This window comes from Pongo abelii, chromosome 13 (genome assembly GCF_028885655.2).
Source record: "Pongo abelii isolate AG06213 chromosome 13, NHGRI_mPonAbe1-v2.0_pri, whole genome shotgun sequence".
In the NCBI taxonomy this organism is placed as follows: domain Eukaryota; kingdom Metazoa; phylum Chordata; class Mammalia; order Primates; family Hominidae; genus Pongo; species Pongo abelii.
This window is the reverse complement of record NC_071998.2, coordinates 129,554,965-129,579,396: the sequence shown is the minus strand read 5'-3', so window position 1 is coordinate 129,579,396 and position 24,432 is coordinate 129,554,965. Positions and strand designations below refer to the sequence as shown.

Here is a 24,432-nt window from a genome sequence, read left to right as displayed (position 1 = left end):
AGTATTGGGGAGGGAGTGTTCCAAATAAAGAGACTGAGGATTTCTCATGAGAACTCAGTGTCTGCTAGAAAATACCTAAATAAAATATTTTACTTATGTGGAAAGTGTGGATGTTTGTACATCAAAAGTTTCAAGAATCCCTAAAATGTACAATGGAGATGAGGAGAAAATATCGGAATTTCCCAGCACCAGAAATGAGGCAAGAAAAAATTCAGAGGAGTTGTAAATGTGAAAAGCCAATGGCTGGTCACATAGCAACATTGATAACCTTGTGCCAGGACAACGAGAATAAATACATAAACATACAGATTGAAAGTATTTCCAATATTAGATCTCCCTCATGTGAGAACTAAATTATAAAGATTGAAGCATATAAGAAAATAAGCTACCAGAACTTAAGCTACCAGAGTAAATTCAATTACACATAAGTTTCGGATATTGAAATTGTCACAAATGTTTAAGTTGGTAGTGGAAGACAAAGGACATATAATCTTGGGAGTCCTAGGGCCCTGCCCACTGCCAGTCCCTCCACACTACTACAGCTGATGCTTCCTGGAAAGCACCACCTCTTGGCAGGAGGCCAACCAGCACAAATATAGAGCATTAAACCACCAAAGCTAAGGACCCTCACAAAGTCTGTTGCACCCTTCACCACCTCCACTGGAACAGGCGCTGGTATCCATGGCTGAGAGACCCATAGATGGTTCACATCAAAGGGCTCTATGCAGACAACCCCTAGTACCAGCCTAAAGCCAGGTAGACCTGCTGGGTGGCTAGACCCAGAAAATAGACAACAGTGAATGCACTTCAGCTCACAGGAAGCCATGCCCATAGGAAAAGGGGGAGAGTACTACATCAAGGGAACACCCCGTGGGACAAAAGAGTCTGAACAACAGTCTTCAGCCCTAGACCTTTCCTCTGACAGAGTCTACCAAAATGAGAAGGAACCAGAAAACCAACCCTGGTAATCTGACAAAACAAGACTCTTCAACACCCCCCATAAAATCACACCAGTTCATCACCAATGGATCCAAACAAAGAAGAAATCACTGATTTATCTGAAAAAGACTTCAGGTTAGTTACTAAGCCAATCAGGGAGGGGCCAGAGAAAGGTGAAGCCCAATGCAATAAAATCCAAAAAATGATACAATAAGTGAAAGGAGAAATATTCAAGGAAATAGATAGCTTAAATTTAAAAAAAAAAAAACAATAAAAAATCAGGAAACTTTGGATGCACTTTTAGAAATGTGAAATGCTCTGGAAACTCTCAGCAATAGAGCTGAACAAGTAGAAGAAAGAAATTCAGAATTTGAAGACAAGGTCTTTGATTTAACCCAATCCAATAAACACAAAGAAAAAAGAATAAGAAAACATGAACAAAGACTCCAAGGAGTCTGGCATTCTGTTAAATGATGAAACCTAAGACTAATTGGTGTACCTGAGGAAGAAGTGAATTCTAAAAGCCAGGAAAACATATTTGGGGGAATAATCAAGGAAAACTTCCGTGGCCTTGTGAGAGACCTAGACATCCAAATACCACAAGCACAAATAACACCTGGGAAATTCATCACAAAAATATCTTAGCCTAGGCACATTGTCATTAGGTTATCCACAGTGAAGACAAAGGAAAGAATCTTAAGAGCTGTGAGACAGAAGCACTAGGTAACCTATAAAGGAAAACCTATCAAACTAACAGCAGATTTTGCAGCAGAAACATTACAAGCTAGATGGGATTGGGGCCCTTTCTTCAGCCTCCTCAGAACAATTATCAGCCAAGAATTTTGTATCCAGCAAAACTAAACATCATATATGAAGGAAAGATACAGTCATTTTCAGACAAACAAATGCTGACAGAATTTGCCATTACCAAACCAGCACTGTAAGAACTGCTAAAAGGAGCTCTAAATCATGAAACAAATCCTGGAAACACATCAAAACAGAACTTCATTAAAGCATAAATCACACAAGACCTATAAAACAAAAATACAAGTTAAAAAGCAAAAACAAAAAACAAAAACAAAGTACAGAGGCAACAAAGAGCATGATGAAAGCAATGGTACCTCACTTTTTAATACTAATGTTGATCGTAAATAGCTTAAATGCTCCACTTACAAGATACAGAACCACAGAATGGATAAGAACTCACCAACTATCTGCTGCCTTCAGGAGACTCACCTAACACATAACGACTTACATAAACTTAAGGAAAGTGGTAGAAAAAGGCATTTCATGCAAATGGACACCAAAAGCGAGCAGCAGTAGCTATTCTCATATGAGACAAAACAAACTTTAAAGCAACAGTAGCTAAAAGAGACAAAGAGAGACCGTATATAATGTTAAAGGTCTCATCCAACAGAAAAATATGACAATCCTAAACATACATGAACCTAACACTGGAGCTCCCAAATTTATGAAACAATTACTAGTAGACATAAGAAATGAGATAGACAGCAACACAATAATAGTGGGGGACTTCAATACTCCACTGACAGCACTAGACAGGTCATCAAGACAGAAAGTCAACAAAGAAACAATGGATTTAAACTATACTTTGGAACAAATGGACTTAACAGATATATACAGAACATTTCATCCAACAACCACAGAATACACATTCTATTCAACAGCACATGGAATTTTCTCCAAGATAGACCATATGATAGGCCATAAAACGAGTCTCAATAAATTTAAGTCTCTCAGATCACAGTGGAATAAAACTGAAAATCAACTCCAAAAGGAATCTTCAAAACCATGCAAATACATGGAAATTAAATAACCTGCTCCTGAATGAGCACTGGGTGAAAAACAAAATCAAGATGGAAATGTAAAAAATTTCTTCAAACTGGATGACACAACCTATCATGACCTCTGGGATACAGCAAAGCAGTGCTAAGAGGAAAGTTTATAACCCTAAATACCTACGTCAAAAAGTCTGAAAGAGCACAAAAAGACAATCTAAGTTCACATCTCAGGGAACTAGAGAAGCAGGAACAAGCCAAACCCAATCCCAGCAAACAAAGGAAATAACCAAGATCAGAGCAGAACTAAATGAAATTGACACAACAACAACAAAAAAATACAAAACATAAATAAAACAAAAAGTTGGTTATTTCAAAAGATAAATAAAATTGATAGACCATTAGCAAGATTAACCAAGAAAAGAAGAGAGAAAATCCAAATAACCTCACTAAGAAATGAAACAGGGGATATTACAACTGACACCACTGAAATATTAAAGATTATTCAAGGGCACTATGAATACCTTTTGGCACATAAACTAGAAAACCTTGAAGAGTTGGATAAATTCCTGGAAAAATACAACCCTCCTAGCTTAAATCAGGAAGGATTAGATACCCCAAGCAGACCAATAAAGCAAGCAGCAAGATTGAAATGGTAACTTTAAAATTACCAACAAAAAAAGCCGAGGACCAGACAGATTCACAGCAGAATTCTACCAGACATTCAAAGAATGTCTTCTTTCATTCAAAGAAGAAATGATACCAATCCTTTCACACTATTCCACAAGACAGAGAAAGAAGAAACCCTCCCTGATTCATTCTATGAAGCCAGCATCACCCTAATACCAAAACCATGAAAGGACATAACCAAAAAAGAAAACTACAGACCAATATCCTTGATGAATGCAGATGCCAAAATCCTTAACAAAATACTATCTAACTGAATCCAACAACATATCAAAAAGATAATCCACCATGATCAAGTGGGCTTCATACCAGTGATACAGGAATGGTTTAACATATGCAAGTCAGTAAATGTGATACACCAAATAAGCAGAATTAAAAAAAACTCACATGATTATATCAACAGATGCAGAAAAAGCATTCGACAAAATCTAGCATTGCTTTATGATTAAAGCTCTCAGCAAAATAGGCATACAAGGGACATACCTTAATGTAATAAAAGCCATCTATGACAAACCCACAGCCAACATAATACTGAATGGGGAAAAGGTGAAATCATTCCCTTTGAGAACTGGAACAAGATGAGGAGCCCACTCTCACCACTCCTCTTCAACATAGTACTGGAAGTCCTAGCCAGAGCAATCAGACAAAAGAAGGAAATAGAGGAAATTCAAATCGGTAAAGAGGAAATCAAACTGTCACTGGTTGCTGACAATATGATCTTTCACCTTGAAGACCCTACTGACTCCTCCAGAAAGCTCCTAGAACTGATAAAAGAATTCAGCAAAGTTTCCAGATACAAGATTAATGTACACAAATCAGTAGCTCTTCTATACATCAACAGCTACCAAGCAGAGAATCACATCAAGAACTCAACCCCTTTTACAATCGCTGCAAAAAACAAAAAACAAAACAAAACTTAGGAATATACCTAGCAAAGGAATCAAAAGACATCTACAATGAAAATTACAAAACACTGCTGAAAGAAATCATAGATGGAGCCAAGCATGGTGGTACATGCCTATAATCCCAGCTACTCGGGAAGCTGAGGCAAGAGAATCGCTTGAACCCGGGAGGCAGAAGTTGTAGTGAGCCGAGATCACACCATTGCACTCCCCCCTCGGCGACAAAAGCAAAACTCCCTCTGGAAAAAAAAAAAAAACAAGAAAGAAAAGAAATCATAGATGACACAAACAAATGGAAACACACCCCCATGCTCATGGATGGGTAGAACCAATATTGTGAAAATTACCATTCTGTTAAAGGCAATCTACAAATTCAATGCAATCCCCATCTGAATACCACCATCATTCTTCACAGGATTACAAAAACAATTCTAAAATTAATATGGAACCAAAAGAGAGCCATGTAGCAAAACCAAGGCTAAGCAAAAAGAACAAACCTGGAGGCATCACGCTACTTGATTTCAAATTGTACAATAAGGCCATAGATAACAAAACAGCATGGTACTGGTTTAAAAATAGGCACATAGAACAACGGAACAGAAGAGAGAACACAGAAATTAACCCAAATACTTACAGCCAACTGATCTTCGACAAAGTAAACAAAAACATAAAGTGGGGAAAGGACACCCTTTTCAACACATGATGTTGGGATAACTGGTGAGCCACATGTAGGAGAATAAAATTGGATTCTCATCTCTCACCTTATACAAAAATCCACTCAAGATGGATTAAGAACTTAAACCTAATTCCTGAACTATAAAAATTCTAGACGATAACACTGGATAAACCCTTCTAGACATTGGCATAGGCAAGGATTTCATGACCAAGAACCCAAATGCAAATGCAATAAAAACAAAGATAAATAGCTGGGACTTAATTAAACTAAAGAGCTTTTGCATGGCAAAGGGAACAGTCAGCAGAGTAAATAGAAAACCCACAGAGTGGGAGAAAATCTTCATAATCTATACATCTGACAGAGGACTAATAACCAGAATCCACAACAAACTCGAACAAATCAGAATGAAAGAAACAAACAACCCCATCAAAAAAATGGACTAAGGACATGAATGGACAGTTCTCAAAAGAAGATATGCAAATGGCCAACAAGCATAAATAAAAATGCTCAATATCACTAATGATCAGGGAAATGCAAATGAAAACCACAATGCAATACCACCTTACCTCCTGCAACCCAAAAATAAAAAAACAGTAGATGTTGCCGTGGATGCAGTAAACAGGGAAAACTTCTACACTGCTGGTGGGAATGTAAACTAGTATGCCACTGTGAAAAATAATATGGAGATTCCTTAAATAACTAAAAGTAGAACTACCATTTGATCCAGCAATCCCACTACTAGGTATCTACTCAAAGGAAAATAAATCATTATTCAAAAAAGATACTTGCACATGCATGTTTATAGCAGCACAATTCACAATTGCAAAATCGTGGAACCAACCCAAGTGCCCATCAGTCAACAAGTGGATAAAGAAACTGTGAGATACATATATATATATATATATATATATATATATATATATATATATGTATGTATATAATGGAATACTATGTAGCCATAGAAAGGAATGAATTAACAGCATTTGCTGTGATCTGGATGAGATTGGAGACTATTGTTCTAAGTGATGTAACCCAGGAATGGAAAACTCAACATCATATGTTCTCACTGATATGTAGGAGCTAAGCTCTGAGGACACAAAGGCATAAGAATGATGCAATGGACTTTGGGGACTTGGGAGGAAGAGTGGGAGGGAGGCGAGCAATAAAAGACTATGAATATGGTGCAGTGTATACAGCTTGGGTAATGGGTACACCATAATCTCACAACTCACCGCTAAGGAAGTTACTCATGTAACCAAACACCATCTGTACCCCGATAACTTATGAAAAAATAAAAATAATAAGTGAAAAATAAAATATAACACACCAAGAAAGTGAAGAGATAATCCACAGAATGGGAAAAAAATAATTGCAAACTATCCATCTGACAAAGGATTAATAACTGCAATATATAAGAAGCTCAAACAACTCTACAAGAAAAAATCTAATAACCTGGTCAAAAATGGCCAAAAAGATTTGAATATATATTTTGCAAAAGAAGACATACACATGGCAAACAGGCATATGAAAAGGCGCTCAACATCATTGATAGAGAAATGCAAGTTGAAACTGCAGTGCGATATCATCTCACTGGAATTAAAATGGCTTATATTCAAAATACAGGAAATAACAAATGCTAGCAAGAATTTGGAGAAAAGGGAACCCTCATTTACTGTTGGTGGGAATGTAAATTAGTACAACCACTATAAAGAACAGTTTGGAGGTTCCTCAAGAAACTAAAAATTGAGCTACCACATTATCCAACAATCCTACTGTTGGGTATGTACCCAAAAGAAAGGAAATCAGTATGTTGAGATATCTGTACTCCTGTGTTTGTTGCAGCACTATTTACAATAGCTAAGATTTGGAAGCAACCTGAGTGTCCATCAAGAATGGATTAAAAAATGTGGTACATATACACAATGGAGTACTATTCAGCCCTAAAAAACAATGAGAACCAGTCATCTGCAAGACCATGGATGGAACTGGAAATCATTGTGTCAAGTGAAATAGCCAGGCACAGAAAGACAAACATCACATGTTCTCACTTATTTGTGGGATCTCAAAATCAACCCACTTGAACTCATGAACATAGAGAGAAGGATGATTACCAGAGGCTGGGAAGGATAGTGGGGAGCTAGGGTGAGGTGGTCATTGTTCATGGGTACAAAAAATAATTAGAATGAATGAGAGTTGCTATGATAGCACAATAGGGTGACAATGGTCAATAATAACGTAATTGTACATTTTAAAATAACTTAAAGGGTGTAATTAGATTGTTCACAACTCAAAAAATAAATGCTTGAGGGGATGGATGTCCCATTCTTTGTGATGTGATTATTTAATTTTGTATGTCTGTATCAAAACATCTTGTTTATGTTATAAATATATACACCTATGTACCCACAAAAATTAAAAATTAAAAAATTATAAGACACGACTCAATTTGAATTTTGGGTAGGTAATGTTATTATTTGTATAAATACCTTCCAATACTTGCTTAAACACATTACACACAAATATGCAAATATTGCTTAGCTATACTAAAATGTTATTCATTGCTCATCCCAATTTTAAACTTCACTGTGTTCCTTATATTTTCTTTCAGTAAATCTGACACATTCATTTTAGAAGTATCATAGGATTTACAATAACATTGTACAGATGTGAAGAAAAAAGAATAAAATAAAAATCCTTAGAGGTCATATGGGTTGGTAAGAGTATAAAAGAAAACTGAGTCCCATATGATACATCAAAAATATAAATCACGATGTACATCTCAGCTCTCACCAGGAGATGTGGCAACCAGATTGTCCTTAGGCTGAGGGTGAAGTCCCTGAGCACTCTCAGAGACAGACAATGCAAATCAAGTTCATTCTCACTGTGCTTGCTTAACCTTCAAAATTGTGTAAGTCCCTAAGCATATACATAATCATGAGTAGTTATGGGGAAAATAACACCATTAAATGTATCAAAACAAAAGACTGATCACAAATACTGCAGATGTTTAGATCAGATGTCTGAAGCAAAGAAAGAGAGTGTAATAAAAAATAATTTAAAGAAAATAGAGCTTGATAAATCTGTTTCTTCATCTTCATAATAATGTCAAATTTGTTGAGATTTTTTTAAAATGGCACGATTTGTCTACAGATCTTTGTACTCTGTCTGGCTTAAATTAAATGTATATACAACTTATATAATAAAATACTGGGCTGTTTTATTATTATATTGATAATTTCTTGGTCAACACTACTTTGATCATATTCTATAAACGGCACTGTGAGACCTATCACTGGTTATCAACAACATAAAGTGATTATGAGAGTTTCATGTGACAGATGAAGGAAGGTTGGTTAGTGCAGTGGCAATAGTTGGCAACCTGAGAAACTGAGCTCACAATTTTAGAAAAGTATTATTCTTTCTCACTAGATGTTTCCATGAAAAGAACCTTGTGAAATGCAGAAATGCCAAAAGAATAATTATAAGACAATAACCAAATAACTAAAATACATCTCAATTTCTCTGACAATTTAACTTAATGCAGGGTGCAGCCAGAATCACAATGTTTACTAACATAGACATTTATGATCTTGAGACATTTAATTCTTAGCTCGTTGAGGAAAAACATAGCAGAACTGTTATTGCAGAGATAAAAGACAGAAAACAGTGGAAGGGCTTGATCACAAGTCATATGTTACCATTTTTGGAAACCTCTAAAAATCCTGCCTGGTGATAGGTTTTTCTTATCTCATTATTGAAGAATATATGAGCAGGCAGGGCATGGTGGCTCAAACCTGTAATCCCAGCACTTAGGGAGGCCAATGTTGGAGCATCACTTGAGGCCAGGAGTTCAAGACTAGCCTGGGCAACATAGCAAGACCCTGTCTGTACAATTTCTTTTTAAGCTAGCCGACTGTGGCGGTGTATGCCTGTAGTCCCAGCCACCAGGGAGGCTGAGGTGGGAGAACGGCTTGAGCTTAGGTGCTTGAATCTGGAGTGATCTCTGATTGTGCCACTGCACTCCAGCAAGAATGACAGAGCTAGATCCTGTGTACAAACATACACATATTGTATATATTGTCAATGACCAGTCACAGGTCTTACAATGCTCTTTATACAATATGGTAAAAATGATCTTGACAAAGAAATTATCACAATAATAATAATAAAAGCCCTGTGTGTTATAAGTTGTTCATAAATTTAATGTAAATGAGGTATAGTAATGAAGATCTGTAGACAAATCATGTCATTTATTTTTTTAATCTCAACATAATGTAACTTTTTTTTTTTTTTTTTTTTGAGACAGAGTCTTACTCTGCCGCCCAGGCTGGAGTACAGTGGCTAGATCTCGGCTCACTGCAACCTCCACCACCCTGGTTCAAGCGATTCCTCTGCCTCAGCCTCCCGAGTAACTGGGATTACAGGTTCCTGCCACCGTGCCTGGCTAACTTTTGTATTTTTAGTAGTTCATTGCTTTCTCAGCACGTGGTGTGTGCTGCCCCTTCAAGCTGCAGGAGTCCCAGAAGGTAAGTGCTACTGCAACCCCCATTTACTGGGGAGCAGAGGTCAGGTGATCTGCAGCTGACCAAGCAGCTGCTAAGTGGCCAACAGGCTGGATCTGCATCTCACTTGCAGAGGCCCTGCCTGGATGCTGGGGCTGCCCTGAGACTCCCACCTCCTCCTCTTCCCTCCACAGCTCTCCAGGCTTCTATCCACAGCTGTGCTCCAGGTGGGGAACACCTATGGATGCACCAGGGTGCAACTACTCAGAGTCCAGCGTGCAGAAGGGCCCCTGCTCTATGCTGTTTCCATATCCAAGCCCAAGCTCGTCTAGAGCTTCAGCAAATCCAAGCCTCCCTGAATTCCCTGCAAGACCAAACTGAATTCCCTGCAAGACCAACTGAGCCCTACAACCCCCACCACTCTGGTTAGCTGCCAGTCCCAGCCCCTGTTCCTTCCTGGGGCCCCTGTCTGTACGGTTCTGAAGTCCTACAATAATGTTGAGATCCTAAGCCGACTCTCACCCAAAGAGGTAAACAACCAGGGGCCTCCAGGGGTAGAGAACATACCCAGGCAGGTTCTGCTGCCTGTAGGCCTGATGTCCTTCCCCTACAACACGCCATGCTTGCCAGGCTGGAAGAGGGGCTCCAGAAACTCGGGAAACCTGGGCCTGTAGCTGGCATGTGGAAAAGAGGCCTGGAAAAGCACCACTCCTGTCCATGAAGCCCCCATATGGAACCAGGTAATTGGAAAATACATGGGCACCAAGCCTGACCCCCACTCAGACCCAGGTGGGAACTGCAGCAGTGACTTGCCCCCTCTGCCACTGGCTGTACCACTACAGGAGGGAGGAACATCTAGCCCCACGCGTGAGTGGAGACACCAGGTGTGGGCAGGTTCCAGTGGTTGCTGCAGCTGAACCTTCCCAACCAGGTCCATGCAAGGCCATCTCAGATACGTGCGCACCTGGGTTGGGCAAGGACACCCTCAGACAGTGAGAGCCGCTGAGGGGGGCTGTCAAAGAGGTCCCTTTTCCTGCTCCTAGAACAGGTTGGGGGAGTATGGGGAACCTCTCCCACCTCCCAGCTGCTTCCAGGAGCCACTTCTTTCGAGATGAGACACTCTTCTGCCTGCCTGTTCCCATTTGGCTGCAATAGACCATTGCCAACATTCAGAGAACAAAAAGGGGCCTCACCTGTTTTCCCTGACACGTTGGAGGCAGGTGGGCATTCCCAGGGGACCTGGGGTAGACCTTGTACATCTGCCCAACCCCAGGCTATGCTGGCTTCATCTTATCTGTGTGATGGGGGTGGGGGTAGGGGTGGGAATTACCAAGAGACCATCGCACAGGCCGTGGACAAGTTCTACAAGAGCCAGGGAGAAGGGCCCTGTCCGTGCATGCTGCCCAGCACCCAGCTCACACACACATCTCTCATTTGACAGCTTCCCCAAAGCAGGCTTTGCAGTCCAGGCTCCCCAAGAAGACTGGGGAGGAGACTCTGCCAGGCTGAAGGGCCTGTCCCCAAAGGTGCCACCCTCACCAGGCTCATCCTGACAATCTTGGGTTATTTTTGCCCTGAAGTTTTGGAGTGGGGGATAGGGAGACAGCAGACAGTACGCATTAGCCACCTTTCCGGAGAGCATCAGCCCTCCAGACTGGGGCAAGTCAGACCTCCACTCAGGCGTTTTTCTCACTGGTTGCCAGTTGGGGGAAGCAGCATTTGTGAGCACCTGCCTGTCTCCCCAGGTCCTGTTCAGAAAACCCATCTGTGCTTTTGGAGAGACTGCCCTGAGCACACAGGCCCAGCAACCACCATCTATGACCCCCAGGACCTAATCCCATTCTACATGGGGTTCAGTGCATGTCACAGGCCCAGCAACCACATCTACGGCCCCCAGGACCTAATCCCCTTCTACATAGGGTTCAGTGCTTGTTAGCAGACACTGAGCTTGATTCCTGCCTAGTCCCTGCCAGAAATCCCATGCCCACCTCATTAAGAGAATGAGGCCACACAAACACACCCAGGCCGTCATGGTGATGGAGTGGCTGGGGTCCCACTTGCCCAGCCTTCCTTGCTGGTTCAGAGCCAGCTGTCTGACCACATTCCTACTCCGAGATGGGACTTTGGGGACATTGTCCACCAGGGTCGCTGACCCCTTTTAAAGTTCCAGACACATGGCCAGCTGGTCCCCTAGAAGTTTGGCACATAGGATAAGCCAAGGCTTGCCTTCAGGAACAGGTTTTCTACCACGTCACTGCCCAAGGCCAAGGGCATCCCCAAGTTCGTATGAAGCCTGCCTGCCATGTCCACAGCCCACACCGACCCCCTCCTGGAGCCACTGGAATGCTTGTTCCTGGGCATGTGATAAACCCAGACAGCTTCAGCCTTGCGGGACAACTGTGCGCATCTGGCAGCAGTAGCCGGAGGGCCCATAGAAAGAAGTCAGAGGTGAAACCAGATGCTATGAGAACACTTTATTAGTCAAAACCGCATACTATAAAAATGCTTTAAAATGCAGCAGGAGGAGATGTGAAGACAGAAACGAACAAGTGTGTAGTGACACATGGCTGTCAGAACACAGTAAAGAATCCACACTGCTTCCCCTCTTTACCTAGGAAAGGGGCGTTCTAGGCCACCTCCTCCTCAGCATCCTCCTCAAACTCCTCCTCCTCGGCCGTGGCATCCTGATATTGCTGATATTCAGACACCAGGTCATTCATGTTGCTCTCGGCCTCAGTGAATTCCATCTCATCCATGCCCTCGCCCGTGTACCAGTGGAGGAAGGCCTTGCGCCTGAACATTGCTGTAAACTGCTCTGAGACACGCCTGAAGAGTTCCTGGATGGCTGTGTTATTCCCAATGAAGGTGGCCGACATTTTCAGCCCCCGGGGTGGGATGTCACAGACGGCTGTTTTTACGTTGTTGGGGAGCCAGTCAGCAAAGTAGCTGCTATTCTTATCTTGAATGTTGAACATCTGTTCATCCACCTCCCTCATGGGCATGCGACCCCTGAAAATGGCGGCCGCCGTCAGGTAGCGGCCATGGCGGGGGTCGCAGGCCGCCATCATGTTTTTAGCATCAAACATCTGCTGGGTGAGCTCAGCCACGGTCAAGGCCCGGTACTGCTGGCTGCCCCGGCTGGTCAGTGGGGCGAAGCCGGGCATGAAGAAGTGCAGGCGGGGAAACGGGACCATGTTCACGGCCAGCTTCCGCAGGTCGGCATTCAGCTGGCCTGGGAAGCGCAGGCACGTGGTGACCCCACTCATGGTCGCAGACACCAGGTGGTTCAGGTCACCATAGGTGGGTGTGGGCAGCTTTAGGGTCCTGGAACATATGTCATACAGCGCTTCGTTATCTATGCAGAAGGTCTCATCCGCGTTCTCTATGAGCTGGTGGACTGAGAGGGTGGCGTTGTAGGGCTCCACCACGGTGTCCGACACCTTGGGCGAGGGCAGGATGCTGAATGTGTTTATGATCCTGTCTGGGTACTCCTCCCGGATCTTACTGAGCAGAAGGGTGCCCATCCCAGACCCCGTCCCCCCACCCAGGGAGTGGGTCAGCTGGAAACCCTGCAGGCAGTCACAGCTCTCAGCCTCCTTTCTGACGACGTCCATCACTGACTCCATCAGCTCCGCGCCTTCTGTGTAGTGTCCCTTGGCCCAGTTGTTTCCGGCCCCACACTGACCTGTAAGACAGTACAGCCGGTCACTCGACGGCCAGGTGTACAGTCATCGGTGGTCTCCACCATGATGCAAAAAGGGCCCCGTGTCACGTGTGAGGTGAAAGCACCATTCGCCCTGCAGGTGGAGCAAATGAAGCCCCCTCTCCCAGTTACAGGACAGCGGCTTCCCCTGTTAGAAATTAAGACAGGCGTCAAACCTGAGACGGGCTAACAGACCTCGCTGCAGGTGGCTCCTGCCCATTTTCAGGGAAGGCAGTAGCCACCGCCCCAGCTCAGCTCCCGGCAGGGACATCAGTAGCTCCTCACCTTGAGGAGACACCCGGGCCTTCCTCCCGAAGCCCGTTTAGGAGAGGCGGATTGAGCGACTCAAGGGCCCTGGCTCCACAGTTCCCACAGCGATGACCTTGGGGCACTCCTGGATTTTGGGCTGCCCTGGCTAAGGAGCCCACCCCAGTCCTCGCCGGCAGCTCACCGAAGATGAAATTATCTGGCCTGAAGACCTGCCCGAAGGGCCCCGAGCGCACAGAGTCCATAGTACCCGGCTCCAGATCCACCAGCACAGCGCGGGGCACGTACCTGCCACCTGAGTGGGGCGGGAGCGCATGAGCGAGGGGAGGGCCGCGTTCCCAGGAGGGCGGTGGGGAAGGACGGGGATCTCACCGCTGGCCTCGTTGTAGTACACGTTGATGCGCTCCAGCTGTAGGTGGCTGTCCCCGTGGTAGGTGCCAGCGGAGTCGATGGCGTGCTCATCAGAGATCACCTCCCAGAACTGCCAGAGACGGGAGGGACCAGACAGGCCAGGGCTGAATCACGGAGGCGCCCCAGCCCCCCTCGCACCCCGACCCTCATCCGCACCCCCATCCCTAGGCCGCCGTGTCCCTGGGGTCCACCCCGGCCGCCTCGCCAGCCGCCCAGTTCCACCCTCCCCAGCAGGGAGCCCAGGGGCTGCAATGCAGGGACACCGCCCCCGCCACTGCCAACATCTTCCCCAGCCCCCGGCAGGCCCGGGCTGGGCCCTCAGAGCCCCGGCTGCCAACCTTGGCCCCGATCTGGTTCCCGCACTGCCCGGCCTGCGTGAGCACAATCTCCCTCATGGCCAAGACGGGATTAGGGCGGCAGCAGAAGCGCGAGAAGCAGGAGAAGACGCGCAGCGACCCAGCCCGCCCTCCGCCAACGCTTAAATAGCCCCGCGCCCACCTCCCCCAGCCTCGGATTCGGCTCCCAGAATAAGCAACAGCTTTACTTCTACACAGGTGCACCCACCTGTGAATCCCTTGGCGTTGAACGTCTGTTGGAAAGCTCAGGTGTCCTTGCCTGGTCCTTTCCACGTTGGGGAAAGCTGCTCAGCTGGAGAACTTCCTCCCACGTCTTTAGTAAGACTAGATCCCTAGCTGAGCTGAAACTGAATTTTCCTCCCATGTGGGAGGGGAAGACTCTTGTTTCCGTATTCACAAAGTGCCTTTGCACCTGTCCTAGATTGATGACATATTTTTGTAATGGATGCGTCTTTTCATCTATTAGGAGATCTGTGGTTAGGAAAGGCCTTCCATATGTTAACTCAACAGGACTTAATTATAAGTTTTACTTTGGAGCAGTTCAAACCCTCCGTAAGCTATGGGTGTTAGAGATAGTCAGGCCTCTGACTTAGCTAGAGTCTTCTTTAGAGTAGGATTAGCCCTTTCATCTTTCCAGAGGACTGCGGTCTCCACGCAGAGTGAAGGTAATATTGGATTCTTAAAGCTGAGGATAGGTGTTGGGATACGCCTGCTGTGAAAGATGGGCCATTGCCACTTTGCAAGCTTTTAGATTACCCGAACTGAGGAGTTATTTCTTCTGGTAAACATTTTTCAGATGGGGTGGGGAATGCCTCGATCTAACCAGTGAAGGTATCAGTATGCATTAGCAAATATTTGAATCTCCTGCAGAAAGGCATTGGGGTACATTAGAGTTGCCAGTTCTCACCTGGATAGGTTCCTCAACTTTGGACAGGTTTAACTGGAGAAGGAGAAAATTGCTGGCCGTTTGGGTCATGTCAGGCACAGAGCTCACAGGGCTGAGTCACCTGTTTTAGTGTCTTGAAAAGATTTACCCCTATAAACAAATGAGACATTAACAGAAACAAAGAATCCCTTCTTTGTTTCTGTTGGATGAAAAGAACCATGAAAGTGCTGAGTTATATTCCTGTGATTGGTACTCGGCATTAGTAATTTATTACTAACATTCAGCCAGCCCGAGGGGCCCTGGACTGAAATGCAATCCCTGGCCCATTTTTGTTCTTCTTCAGAGTGTTCTGGCCCAGTTCTATGTATGCTGACCAGCACGTCCATAAGCTTCATTGGCCCTTTCAGTGCAGGGGCCTTGGCTGCGGCATCTACAAGGGCATTTCCTTTTACATGGTCAGTCTCTCTTCTGATGTCCTCTGCAATTAATTATAGTCACTTTTTGGCAGCAAAGCAGCATTCTAACAAGCTCAAAATCTGAATGACATTGTATGGAAAAGCCCTTTGGGGTCAGAAGTCCCTACCCATTCCAAATTGCAGCATAAGCATGGAGCACTAAAAAATCATACTTGGAATCAGTGTAAATGTTAACTTTTAAATCCTTTCCAACTGCAGGGGCCTAGTAAGTTCAATTAACTCAGCTTTTTGAGCTGAGGTCGAGGCCAGCAAGGCTTGTGCCTTGATTCTCTTGTGCTGACTACTAATAGCATATCTAGCCCTCCTGTTTTCCTGATGCATAAAACAACTTGCATCTGTTAACCACTCTGCCTTGGGATGGTCAAGGGGCTCATCTCTCTTAAGTCTGGCCTGCTAGAATAAATTCGTTTCATAACCTGTGACATGCTTTGGCTGTGTCCCCAGTCAAATCTTATCTTGAATTTTAGCTCCCATAATTCCCATATATCGTGGGAGGGGCCCAGTGGGAGGTAATTGAATCGGGGGATGGGTCTTTCCCATGCTGTTCTTGTGACAGTGAATAAGCCTCATGAGATCTGATGGTTTATTTATTTATTTATTTTTGAGACAGAGTCTTGCTCTGTTGCTCAGGCTGGAGTGCATTATCATGATCTTGGCTCACTGCAACCTCTGATTCCTGGGTTCAAGCGATTCTCCTGTCTCAGCCTCCCAAAGTAGCTGGGATTACAGGCGCCCATCACCATGCCTGTCTAATTTTTGTACTTTTAGTATAGACGGGGTTTCACCATGTTGGCCAGGCTGGCCTCGATCTCCTCACCTCAGGTCATCCACTGCCGTGGACTCCCAAAGTGCTGGGATCACAGCTGATGGTTTTATAAAGGGGAGTTTCCCTACACAAGCTTTTTTGCCTGTTGCCATGTAAGAGATGTGACTTTGTTCCTCACTTGCCTTCTGCCATGAGTGTGAGGCCTCTCCGACCATGTGCAACTGTGAGTCAATCAAACCTCTTTTCTTTACAAATTACCCAGCATCAGATATGTCTTTATTAGCAGCATGAGAACAGACTAATACAACCTGTATGCCAGAAAGGCTGGGAGCACCTGTGGACTCTGACAGATAAGTAGCTGGGTTTGTGGTTTGGCAGGCTTTAAGGGTTATGTCTGGAGTGTCTAGCAATAAGGCCTATTACTTTCATAAATATTCTCCTATTATCCACTGGTGCCCTTTAGCTTCTAGGACCACCTTCCCTTGGTGTGAGGTCAAAAATCTGTAGGTGCTGTTCTAATGTTAGTTTATTAGCTTTGCCAACTAGAAAAGTGGTAGCAGCAATAGCTCTAAGACATCAAGGCTAAAAGTCAGAGGATCGCTGAGGAAAGTAAAAGCTAAACTGTTTGGGGCCTCTTTCCTGGGGCAGCCTCCAGGCTACTACAAAACGGAGGCGGTGAGCAGAAAGGCAACAATATGCAGAGCACTCAGGTGAGGGACAAACAGCACAAGGTGGACAGTCCAAAAACAGAAAGTGGCAAACATCTTGTTTAGCCAAATCCATTCTTCTCAATATTCCCCAGGGCCTCTAACCCTGTGAGCTTGGCCTCTAATCTGAGTATGACACCCCCAGTCTCTAACTTGGGGCTGAGTCTCTCACCCTAATACTATACCCTAGGGCCTCTCACTTAAGTAATAGTGGATAATCATTCTTGCCAACCTGAATGGCTTCATGACTCTAAAAGACAGCCCACTTGCCAGCTGATTGATTCTGTGTGGATTGTTTTCCTTGGAGTGGGGATCTTGTCTTGGTGTCCCTTCATGGTGTTGCTGAAAGATGTTGCTGGAAAAGAGGGTCCTGATACAGACCACAAAGTAGGATTCTTAGATCTTGTGCAGGAAGAAATATGAGGTGAAAGAAGCAAGTTTACTAGAAATGACTCCATTAGAGTTGGACATCCTCAGAAAACAAGAGCAGGGATGCATTGTCTTAGTGTCTCTACTCTAACTATAAAGAGAAAGAGTTATAATTAAACTTGGAAGGTGCAGATGTACTCACTAAAGTCGGGGCTATTGGTTTTAACAATGACCATAAACCTGTTAACCTAAGCTAGCTCATTAATATTATCTTTAAGAAAAAATGCTGCACTCCTAGGACATTTACACATTTTTCAGGCTTGGTGGAAGATGTCTTGTATGGCCATAAATATTCTGCAATTGTAATTTGTGGCCAGTAAAAAAATGTGGCTATTTTCAGACCGTAAGTATTAACCTTCTAGATGCCTTGTGAGTACCTAGCTACTCATATTAAGACAGAGTATTCTAGTCATGTCTATTAAACTAAAAGCTTGATAACCATGAGTTCCTCTAACACAGCAAGTCTACTCCTCAAGGAGAAAATGTATTTCTCAGGAATTTTGTGCATTTTGTTTGATGGCATTTGGTATGTTTACCAAAATGGCAGAAAAGAGTGAAATTAGCCCTCAAAGATTTCTCAAGATTGGATATAAAGTAAACAAAATGATTATTGTTAATATGCAAGTTGACACAGTTGATATGCAAAAGAAACTTTGTTTGAAACACGAGATTTTTATTTTTATCTATTATTATTATTTTGAGACACAGTCTTGGTCTGTTGCCCAGGCTGGAGTGCAGTGCACCATCTTGCCTCACTGAAACCTCTGCCTCCCAGGTTGAAGTGATTCTCCTGCCTCAGCCTCCCAAGTAGCTGGGATTACAGGTATGAATCACCACACCCAGCTAATTTTTGTATCTTTAGTAGAAATGGGGTTTCACTTTATTGGCCAGGCTGGTCTCAAACCCCTGACAACAAGTGATCTGCCCACCTTGGCCTCCCCAATTGCTGGGATTACAGGCATGAGCCACTGCTCCCAGCCACAGTGAGGTTTTTAGATAATTCTAATTTCCTGCTGTTGAGCAGGGAGCTGAGCAAGTTCAACAGATCATGGGCCTAAAGTAGGAGAAGACTGAGGACAAACTCTAGAACACATGTGATTAAATTAATTACAATGGAAACCAAATCAAATTTAATAAGGCCATACCTCTTAGTTTCAAGATGTTTCCCCTCATTTTGAAATGTGGTGTTATTCAGTGGGAAAGAAAACTAGTGTTTATCTCCAGAGTAAAGAACAGGGTTCCCTGCAGGGACTGACTGACTGAGAGCTATGGCTCAGGATTAAAAATTCTTCTTTTTTCCACTTATAAACTAAAAATTAATTTCTAAGCCCCTATTGACTAAATGGACCCCTCTTCTTGGATAAGGACATTCCAAAGTTAACCTGAAAAGCTAGTTCAAGCCGTGGGTCACACCTGCCTCATTAGACTCTCCTCCTTTTGGTTTTAATTTTAATTTTTAATTTATTTTTGTGGGTACATAGTTGGTGTATATATTTATGGGTGTACATGACATACTTTGATACAGGCATGTAATGAGTAATACATAATAAAAAACAGGGTATCCATCCCCTCAAGCATTTATAGCTTGTGTTATAAACAATCCAATTATACTATTTTAGTTTTTATAAAATGTATAATTAATTTTTTACCATAATCACCCTGTTGTGCTATCAAATACTGTCTTATTCATTCTTTCTAACAATTTTTTGTACCGATTTCGCATCCCCGCTAACCCCCTGTTCCCCCACTGCCCTTCCCAGCCTCTGGTAACCATCCTTATACTCTCTATCTCTATGACATCAATTGTTTCAAATTTTAGCACCCACAAATAAGTGAGAACATGTGACATTTGTCTTTCTGTGCCTGACTTATTTCACCTAACATAAAGACTTTCAGTTCCATTTCTGTTACTGCAAATGACAGACTCTCATTCTTTCTTATAGCTGAATAGTACTCCATTGTGTATATGTACCACATTTTCTCTATCCAGTCATCTGTTGATGGACATTTAGGTTTCTTCCAAATCTTGGCTATTAGCAACATTTGTTTTTGACTGACTTCTGGATAAAAGCCACCTTAACTGAGGTGAAATGATATCTCATTTTGGGTTTGATTTGCAGTTCTATGATGATCAGTAATGTGGAGCACCTTTTCATTTGCCTGTTTGCCATTTGTATGTCTTCTTTTCATAAATGTCCATTTAAATTTTTGTCCACTCTTTAATTGATTATATTTTTTTCTATACAATGTTTTGAACTCAATATATTGTAGTGTATTAGTCTGTTTCTGCACTGCTATAAAAAAACTGAGACTGGGTTATTTATTTATTTATTTATTTATTGAGATGAAGTCTTGCTCTGTCACCCAGGATGGAGTGCACTGGTATGATCTCGGTTCACTGCAACCTCCACCTCCTAGGTTCAAGCAATTCTCTGCCTCAGCCTCTTGAGTAGCTGAGATTACAGGCACCTGACACCATGCCCAGCTAAGTTTTGTATTTTTAGTAGAGTCGGGATTTCACCATCTTGGCCAGGCTGGTCTTGAACTCCTGACCTTGTGATCCACCCGCTGCAGCCTCCCAAAGTGCTGGGATTACAGGCATGAGCCACTGCGCCTGGCGAGACTCGGTAATTTATAAAGGAAACAGGTTTAACTGAGTCACAGTTCCACATGGCTGGGGAGACCTCAGGAAACTTACAGTCATGGCAGATGGGGAAGCAGGCACCTCTTCCATGACAGCAGGTGAGAGAGCATGTATGTGAAGCAAAGGGGGAAGAGCCCCTTATAAAACCATCAGATTTCATGAGAACTCACTCATTATCAGAAGAACAGCCTGGGGGAAACCAATCCCATGATCTAATCACCTTCTACCAGGTCTCTCCCTCAACACCGGGGGATTACAATTCAATACGAGATTTGGGTGGGGACACAAAGCCTAACCATATCAGGTAGCTATTAATTGCTTTTCAGATGGGTAATTTACAAATATTTTCTCCCATTCTGTGGGTTTTCTCTTCACTTTGTTTATTGTTTCCTTCACTTTAAAAAAGCTTTCTGACTTGCTGTAATTCCATTTGTCCATGTTTGCTTTGGTTGTCTGTGCTTATGGGGCATTATTTAAGAAATTTTTGCCCAAACCAATGCCCTAAAGAGTTTCCCCAGTGTTTTCTTGTAAAATTTTGATAGTTTGAAGTGTTAGGTTTAAGTCCTTAATTCATTTTAATTTGATTTTTGTATGTGGCAAGAAATAGGGTTCTAGTTTCATTCTTCTGCCTATGGCTTGCCAGTTTTCCCAGCCCTATTTATTACAGAAACTGTCTTGTTTTTTGTTGTATGTTATTGACACTTTTGTTGAAAATTAGTTTAGCTGTATGAGTTTGTTTCTAAGTTCTCTGTTTCATTCCATTTGTCTTTATGTCTTCTTATTCTAGTGTCATGCTGTTTTAATTACTATAGCTTGATAGTATAATTTAAAACCAGGTAATGGGATTCCTCCAGTTTTGGTTTATATACTCAGAATAGCTTTGACTATTATGGTGTTTTGTGGTTCCATATATATTTCAGATTTTTTTTTCTATTTCTGTGAGGAATGTCATTGTTATTTTGATAGAGATGGCATGAAATGTATAGATTGCTTTGGATCGTATGGACATTTTTTAAAATACTGATTCTTCCAATCTGTGAACATAGAAATAACTTTCAATTTTTTTGTCTTCTCTTTCATTTCTTTTATCAGTGTTTTACATTTTTAATTGTTGAGAACTTTCATTTCTTTGGTAAATTCCCACACATTTTGTTTCATTTGTGGCTATTGCAAATAGGATTACTTTTTTGAATTCTTTTTCAGTTTGTTGACTGTTGGCATATAGAAATCCTATTGATTTGTATATGTTGATTTTGTATTCTGCAAATTGACTCAAGTTATTACTTCTAATAGTTTTTTGATGGATATATTAGGCCATTCTCACATTGCTGTAAAAATAATTGATGACTGGTTAATTTATAAAGGAAATAGGTTTAATTGGCTCATGGCTCTACAGGCTGTACAGAAAGCATAGCACTGGCTTCTGCTTCTGGTGAAGCCTCTGACAACTGACAATCAAGGTGAAAAATAAATCCAGTGCTTGCACATCACATGGTAAGTGCGAGGGCAGGGGGGAAGTGCTACACACTTGTAGATAACCAGCTCTCATGAAAACTTACTATTGTGAGAATGGCACCAAAGGAAATGATGCCAAACTGTTCATGGAAATCCTGCCCTCATGATTCAATCACCTTCCCACTAGGCCCACTTCCAACATTGAGGATTACATTTCAATATAAGATTTTGGTGGGAACACACATCTAAACTATATCATTTTGCCCCTGGCCATTCCAAATCTCATATCCTTCTCATATTTCAAAATACAATCATGACACCCCGATAATCCCCAAAGTCTTAACTCATTTCAGCCTTAATTCAAAAGTCAAAAGTCTCATCTAAGACAAAGCTAGTTTATTCCTCCTATAAGCCTGTAAAATAAAAAACAAATTAAGTGCTTCCAAGACACAAATGGGGCATAGGCATTGGGTAAATACTCCTATTCTAAAAGGAAGAAATCAGCTAAAAAAAAGAAGCCACAGGACCCATACAAGTCTGAAGCCCAGAAGGGGAGTTATTGAATTTTAAGGCTCTAAAATAATTATTTTTGACTCTATGTCCCATTTACAGGGCACACTAATGCCTTGGGATGTTTAGACCTTGTGGCTTTGCATGGTTCAGCCCCACAGCTGCTCTCATGGGCTGGTATTGTGTGCCTCTGGCTGGTTTTGTGTGCTTCTGGTTTTTCCAGGTGCAAAGTGCAAGCTGTAGCTAGATCTACCATTCTGGGGTCTGGAGGACAGTGATCCTCTCCTCACAGATCTACTAGGCCATGCCCCAGTGGGGAACCCACATGGGGACTGTAACCCTACATTTCTTCTCTGCATTGTTTTAGTAGAGGTTCTCCATGAGGGCTCCACCCCTGCAGCATGCTTCTGCCTGCACACCCTGGCTTTTTTATACATTATTTGAAGTAAAGGTGGAGGCTCCCAAGTCTCAACTCTTGCATTTTGTACACTCACAGGCCTAATACCATATGAAAGCTACCAAGGCTTATGGCTTGCACCCTCTGAAGCAGTGACTGGAGTTGTAACTGGGCCAATTTGTGCTACACCTGGAGCTGGAGCAGTGGCCAGGATGCAGGGAGCCATGTTCCAAAGCTACCCAGGGCAGCAGGTCCTGGGCCTCATCCCAGAAACTGTTCTCTTCTTTTAGGCTTCAGGGTCTGTGATGGGCGCTGCCTTTTAGATTTCTATAATGTCTTCAATTCCTCTTCCCCATTGTCTTGGCTATCAACACTTTTTTTTAAGTTATACAAATATCTCTAACAAGTGACTGCTCCACAGCCTGCTCGAGTTCCTCTCTTGTAAAAGCTTTTTATTTTTCTGCCACATGACTAGGCTGCAAAGTTTTTAAGCTTTTATGCTATGCTTCCCTTGTAAGTAAAAATAAATTACAACTTACTTTTTTTTGCTCCAACATGTGAGCATGGGTTGTTAGAAGCAGCCAGGCCACATCTCGAATGCTTTGGTGCTTAGACATTTTTCCAACAGAAACCCTAAATCATCACTTTCAAATTCAAACTTTTATATATCCCTAGGGCATGAAAGAAATTCAGCCAACCACTTTGCTAAGACAACATGAATGACCTTTGCTTCGGTCCTAATAAGTTTCTAATTTTCATCTGAGACCTCCTCAGCTCAGCCTTCACTGTCCAGATCGCTATTAGCATTTTGGTCACAGTCATTCAAAGTTAAGAAAATCTCAACTTTCCCTCATTTTTCTGTCTTCTTCTGAGTCCTACAAACTCTTCCAACCTCTGCCTGTTTACCCAATTACAAAGCTGATTCCACATTTTCAGGTATTCTTATAACAATTTTCCACTCCTTTGTGCCAATTTTTTGTATTAAGCTTTTTTCCCATCACTATAAATACCTGAGACTGGGTAATTTATTTTTTAAAAAGGAGGTTTAAGTGGCTCATGATTCTACAGGCTGTAGAGAAGACACAGCACTGGCATGCACTTCTGGGAAGGCCTCTGGAAGTTTCCAGTCATGGCAAAAGTTGAAGCAGAATCTTGCACATCATAGGGCAAAAAGCGGAGCAAAAAACAGAGGGGCGAGTTGTTACACACCTTTAAATAACCAGGTCTTACGGGAACTCACTCACTATCATGAAGGTAGTACCAAATGGGATGGTGCTAAGCCATTTATGAGTAATCCACCCCAATGGTTACATCACCTTTCACCTGGCCCAGCTCCAACATTGAGAATTACATTTAAATATGAAATTTGGGAGGCGACACACATTCAAACCCTATCAGAGGAGTCTTTACGTTTTTCCAAATATAAGATTATATCACTGGCAAAAGCAATAATTTGACTTCTTTTCCAATTGGGATGCATTTTATTGCTTTCTCCTGTCTGATTGCTCCAGATAGGACTTTCAGAATTATGTTGAATAATACTGGTAAAAGTGGATATTCTTGTCATCTTCCAGATTTTGGAGGAAAGGCTTTTACTTTTTCCCCACTTAGTATGACACTAGCTGGGGGTCTGTCGTATATGACTTTTATTACATTGAGATATGTTCACTCCATACCCAGTTTTCAAAGGGTTTATTATTAAAGAATATTAAATTTTATCAAATACTTCAGCCTCTGCCTCAGATTCCCCTTCCCTTCTCTCTCCTAGCAACTTGACAGCTCTCTATTGGCCCAGAGTGGAGACTTGTAAAGCCCATTCCCATCCAGGACCGGGCAGTGGAGAGGGGAGGGGAGGAACCAGACAAGGGTGGCCCTTGATGGCCCACCCACCACACACTCACACATACACTAACATGTACA

At 42.8% G+C, this 24,432-nt stretch overlaps 1 protein-coding gene across 2 annotated transcripts; it reads right to left on the bottom strand.

The window, feature by feature from the left end:
- Positions 1-11,960: 11,960 nt before the first annotated feature.
- On the bottom strand, positions 11,961-15,280 carry LOC100434432 (tubulin beta-8 chain). 2 transcript variants are annotated; one of them, XM_054520936.2, is made up of 4 exons: positions 14,451-15,280; positions 13,848-13,956; positions 13,660-13,770; positions 11,961-13,190 (listed from the first exon to the last, which is right to left on the bottom strand). In XM_054520936.2, the coding sequence occupies exons 1-4, from the start codon at positions 14,604-14,606 to the stop codon at positions 12,133-12,135; spliced, it is 1,434 nt and encodes a 477-aa protein (XP_054376911.1). In that variant the 5' UTR covers positions 14,607-15,280; the 3' UTR covers positions 11,961-12,132. The 2 variants fall into 2 exon arrangements, with proteins under 2 accessions (XP_054376911.1, XP_002834717.3); XM_002834671.6 differs by lacking the exon at positions 14,451-15,280 and adding an exon at positions 14,225-14,281.
- Positions 15,281-24,432: the final 9,152 nt, after the last annotated feature.

Excerpts from the sequence above, each read along its gene's own strand:
- LOC100434432 (XM_054520936.2), bottom strand. The coding sequence starts at position 14,606 with ATGGGAGGAAAATTCAGTTTCAGCTCAGCTAGGGATCTAGTCTTACTA. Across the intron at positions 13,957-14,450 it reads CAACGCCAAGGGATTCACAG|TTCTGGGAGGTGATCTCTGA; the intron begins GTGGGTGCACCT and ends CGTCTCTGGCAG. Across the intron at positions 13,771-13,847 it reads GTACTACAACGAGGCCAGCG|GTGGCAGGTACGTGCCCCGC; the intron begins GTGAGATCCCCG and ends CGCCCCACTCAG.